Consider the following 5,173-nt stretch of genomic DNA (forward strand, 5'->3'; position numbering starts at 1 on the left):
TACGTAAAGACATAGTATTACTGTTACTGATTAGCATTGTCTCCCAGACGGACTGTGGAATAAATTCATACTCGTTTGCAAAACAAATTGATACTTTAACTTTTTTGTATCGAGCTCTGGAACTTTCGGATAGGTTATCAAACCTGTCAAACTCTTACTATTTTGGTTATTGCTTCGATTCGATATTATTACGAAGAGCTTGAGGAGCATAGTGTATCGATGGGTATAGAATGTATTAGTATTACATTTTTGTAAGTCGATTATATTTCAACTAAAGATTTGTTGATCTTGTATTTGCATGAACTTATGCTTTGAACATGGATATCATTTTCTTGTGTTACAGTGGTCCACTCTGATTTTGATGTTATAACACCAGAGGTAGTAGTACTTGGCTTTTAAATAGTGGTCGATGTCTCCTCTGCTCGAGTAGTCTATTATGTTGAGGAAGTTGGTAATATTATTGTAGTTGATTCGTCTGTAGATGTTGTATCAACAGCAGTAGTAGAGTTTGTTCTTTCTGAGGATGACGTTGTTTCTCTGGAGTAGTCGATTCTTGCGTTGCAGTGGTTCACTCTGTTGTAGATGTCACATCAGCCGAGGTTGTTGTCCATGGCTCTTCTGTAGTCGTCGATGTCGCTTCTTCTGGAGCAGTCTCTTCTTGTGTGGAAGTTGTCCACTCTATTGTAGATGTTATATCAACCGAAGTATCAGTATTTGGGTCTTCTGTAGTGGTCGATGGCTCCTCGTGTGTGGAAGGTGGCCGCTCTGTTGTAGTTGAGTTTTCTGTCGATGGTGTATTTTCAGACGTCGAAGGGCTTGCTTCTTCTGTGGATGACGTTATTTCTACTGGAGTAGTCGCTTCTTGTGTTGCAGTTGTCCATTCTATTGTAGATGTCACATCAGCTGAGGTTGTAGTCCATGGCTCTTCTGTAGTCGTCGATGTCTCTTCTGTAGTCGTCGATGTCTCCTCTTCTGGAGTGGTCTCTTCTTGTGTGAAAGTTGTCCACTCTATAGTAGAAGTTATATCAGCTGATGTTGTTGACCACGGCTCTTCTGTAGTCGTCGATGTCTCTTTTTCTGGAGTAGTCGCTTCTTGTGTTGCAGTTGTCCATTCTGTTGTAGATGTCATATCAGCCGATGTTGTCCATGGCTCTTCTGTAATGGTCGATGCCTCTTCTTCTTGTGTGGAAGTTGTCCATTCTATTGTAGAAGTTATATCAGCTGAGGTTGTTGACCATGGCTCTTCTGTAGTCGTCGATGTCTCTTCTGTAGTCGTCGATGTCTCTTCTTCTGGAGTAGTCGCTTCTTGTGTTGCAGTTGTCCATTCTGTTGTAGATGTCATATCAGCCGATGTTGTCCATGGCTCTTCTGTAATGGACGATTTCTCTTCTTCTTGTGTGGAAGTTGTCCACTCTATTGTAGATGTTACATCTGCTGAGGTTGTTGTCCATGGCTCTTCTGTAGTCGTCGATGTCTCTTCTGTAGTCGTCGATGTCTCTTCTGTAGTCGTCGATGTGTCTTCTTCTACAGTGGTATCTTCTTGAGTGGATGTTGTCCACTCTATTGTAGAAGTTATATCAGCTGATGTTGTTGTCCATGGCTCTTCTGTAGTCGTCGATGTCTCTTCTGCTTGTGAGGAAGTTGTCCACTCTATTGTAGATGTCACATCAGCCGAGGTTGTTGTCCATGACTCTTCTGTAGTCGTCGATGTCTGTTCTTCTGGAGTGGTATCTTCTTGGGTGGATGTTGTCCATTCTATTGTAGAAGTTATATCAGCTGAGGTTGTTGACCATGGCTCTTCTGTAGTCGTCGATGTCTCGTCTGTAGTCGTCGATGTCTCTTCTTCTGGAGTAGTCGTTTCTTGTGTTGCAGTTGTCCATTCTGTTGTAGATGTAATATCAGCCGATGTTGTCCATGGCTCATCTGTAATGGTCGATTTCTCTTCTTCCTGTGTGGAAGTTGTCCACTCTATTGTAGATGTTACATCTTCTGAGGTTGTTGTCCATGGCTCTTCTGTAGTCGTCGATGTCTCCTCTTCTGGAGTGGTCTCTTCTTGTGTGGAAGTTGTCCATTCTATTGTAGAAGTTATATCAGCTGAGGTTGTTGACCATGGCTCTTCTGTAGTCGTCGATGTCTTTTCTGTAGTCGTCGACGTCTCTTCTTCTTGTGTGGAAGTTGTCCACTCTATTGTAGATGTTACATCAGCTGAGGTTGTAGTCCATGGCTCTTCTGTAATCGTCGATGTCTTTTCTGTAGTCGTCGATGTCTCTTCTTCTGGAGTGGTATCTTCTTGGGTGGATGTTGTCCACTCTATTGTAGAAGTTATATCAGCTGAGGTTGTTGACCATGTCTTTTCTGTAGTCGTCGATGTCTCTTCTGTAGTCGTCGATGTTTCTTCTTCTGGAGTAGTCGCTTCTTGTGTTGCAGTTGTCCATTCTGTTGTAGATGTCATATCAGCCGATGTTGTCCATGGCTCTTCTGTAATGGTCGATTTCTCTTCTTCTTGTGTGGAAGTTGTCCACTCTATTGTAGATGTAACATCAGCCGAGGTTGTTGTCCATGGCTCTTCTGTAGTCGTCGATGTCTCTTCTTCTGGAGTAGTCGTTTCTTGTGTTGCAGTTGTCCATTCTATTGTAGATGTCACATCAGCCGAGGTTGTTGTCCATGGCTCTTCTGTAGTCGTCGATGTCTCTTCTTCTGGAGTGGTCTCTTCTTGTGTGGAAGTTGTCCACTCTATTGTAGATGTCACATCAGTTGAGGTTGTTGTCCATGGCTCTTCTGTAGTCGTCGATGTCTCTTCTTCTGGAGTAGTCGTTTCTTGTGTTGCAGTTGTCCATTCTGTTGTAGATGTCACATCAGCTGAGGTTGTTGTCCATGGCTCTTCTGTAGTCGTCGATGTCTCTTCTTCTGGAGTAGTCGTTTCTTGTGTTGCAGTTGTCCATTCTATTGTAGATGTCACATCAGCCGAGGTTGTTGTCCATGGCTCTTCTGTAGTCGTCGATGTCTCTTCTTCTGGAGTGGTCTCTTCTTGTGTGGAAGTTGTCCACTTTATTGTAGATGTCACATCAGCTGAGGTTGTTGTCCATGGCTCTTCTGTAGTCGTCGATGTCTCTTCTTCTGGAGTAGTCGTTTCTTGTGTTGCAGTTGTCCATTCTGTTGTTGATGTCACATCAGCTGAGGTTGTTGTCCATGGCTCTTCTGTAGTCGTTGATGTCTCTTCTTCTGGAGTAGTCGTTTCTTGTGTTGCAGTTGTCCATTCTGTTGTAGATGTCACATCAGCTGAGGTTGTTGTCCATGGCTCTTCTGTAGTCGTCGATGTCTCTTCTTCTGGAGTGGTATCTTCTTGGGTGGATGTTGTCCACTCTATTGTAGAAGTTATATCAGCTGAGGTTGTTGACCATGTCTTTTCTGTAGTCGTCGATGTCTCTTCTGTAGTCGTCGATGTCTCTTCTGTAGTCGTCGATGTTTCTTCTTCTGGAGTAGTCGCTTCTTGTGTTGCAGTTGTCCATTCTGTTGTAGATGTCACATCAGCTGAGGTTGTTGTCCATGGCTCTTCTGTAGTCGTCGATGTCTCTTCTTCTGGAGTAGTCGTTTCTTGTGTTGCAGTTGTCCATTCTGTTGTAGATGTCACATCAGCTGAGGTTGTTGTCCATGGCTCTTCTGTAGTCGTCGATGTCTCTTCTTCTGGAGTGGTATCTTCTTGGGTGGATGTTGTCCACTCTATTGTAGAAGTTACATCAGCTGAGGTTGTTGACCATGTCTTTTTTGTAGTCGTCGATGTCTCTTCTGTAGTCGTCGATGTTTCTTCTTCTGGAGTAGTCGTTTCTTGTGTTGCAGTTGTCCATTCTGTTGTAGATGTCATATCAGCCGATGTTGTCCATGGCTCTTCTGTAGTTGTCGATGTCTCTTCTTCTGTGGTGGTCTCTTCTTGTGTGAAAGTTGTCCACTCTATTGTTGATGTTATATCAACAGAGGTAGCAGTACTTGGCTCTTCCGTAGTGCTCGATGACTCTTCGTGTGTCGAAGTTGGCCATTCTGTAGTCGTCGATGTAGTTTCTTCTGGAGTGGTCTCTTCTGGTGTGGAAGTTGTCCACTCTATTGTAGATGTTACATCAGCTGAGGTTGTTGTCGATGGCTCTTCTGTAGTTGTCGATGTCTCTTCTTCTGGAGTGGTTGCTTCTTGTGTTGCAGTTGTCCATTCTGTTGTAGATGTCAAATCAGCCGATGTTGTTGTCCATGGTTCTTCTGTAGTTGTCGATGTCTCTTCTTCTGTGGTGGTCTCTAATGGCGCGGAAGTTGTCCACTCTATTGTAGATGTTATATCAACAGAGTTATCAGTACTTGGCTCTTCTGTAGTGGTCGATGGTTCTTCTTCTGGAGTGGTTGGTGCCTCTTCTTCTGGAGTACTCGTTGTTTGTAATGTAGTTGATGTTGTACGGCAGTTGACTCTATAAGGGTAATCACATACTTTCGCTTGCGGGTTGAAATACAAGCCGGGAGGACATGCATGTTGCACTTTCGTTCCGTGCGCGCACATGTAGAATTTATTACAATCTTCGTGGGCAATAAGTTCACCGTTTTCACATGATGGCACATTTTCGTTTGTACCTGATTTACATCCTGCGCTTCTGGGCCAATCACAGGTCTTTGCAAAATCATTCCAATGTAGACCGGCTGGACAATTCTGCACTACCGTCTGACCCCAAAAGCAAATCACGAATTTCCCACATTCTGTTGGGTGAGATTTATAAATTGTTTGAGCTGCTTGTTGTTGTTCCGGACACAGTGGATCTTGACAGTAAATACTGACAAAGAGAAACGACAGGCACAATATTTTCAAGAAGGTCATTTCTTGATGGTTTGAAGGTTCAACCCACACTGCAAACTTGTGAATGCAAGATTATATTTATAAAACAAGCTGGGCGGCGTTTTTTAAAAGTCGATAACCATTTCACAGAGAATAGGTAGCTTTGTATCGCACAACACCCGAGATACGAGACATGATATCATCATAACAAATCTTGATAAGTATACCTCATTCGATACACTGTAAAGTTGTACGAATCGTCAAAGGAATAGCTCGCGCGAATGTTTAACTTTCTGATAGTAGTCAAGTGGCGGCAATATCATACGAATTATGAATGCACTCTGGAGAGGGAGAATGGATGATGTC

At 43.3% G+C, this 5,173-nt stretch overlaps 1 protein-coding gene across 1 annotated transcript; it reads right to left on the reverse strand.

Annotated features, from left to right (window-relative positions):
• Positions 1–260: 260 nt before the first annotated feature.
• Positions 261–4,894, reverse strand: LOC131435595 (mucin-2-like). The gene has a single exon (XM_058603643.1). The coding sequence runs from the start codon at positions 4,847–4,849 to the stop codon at positions 569–571; it is 4,281 nt and encodes a 1,426-aa protein (XP_058459626.1). The 5' UTR covers positions 4,850–4,894; the 3' UTR covers positions 261–568.
• Between the last annotated feature and the right edge of the window lie 279 nt (positions 4,895–5,173).

This window comes from Malaya genurostris, chromosome 3 (assembly GCF_030247185.1).
Source record: "Malaya genurostris strain Urasoe2022 chromosome 3, Malgen_1.1, whole genome shotgun sequence".
In the NCBI taxonomy this organism is placed as follows: Eukaryota; Metazoa; Arthropoda; class Insecta; order Diptera; family Culicidae; genus Malaya; species Malaya genurostris.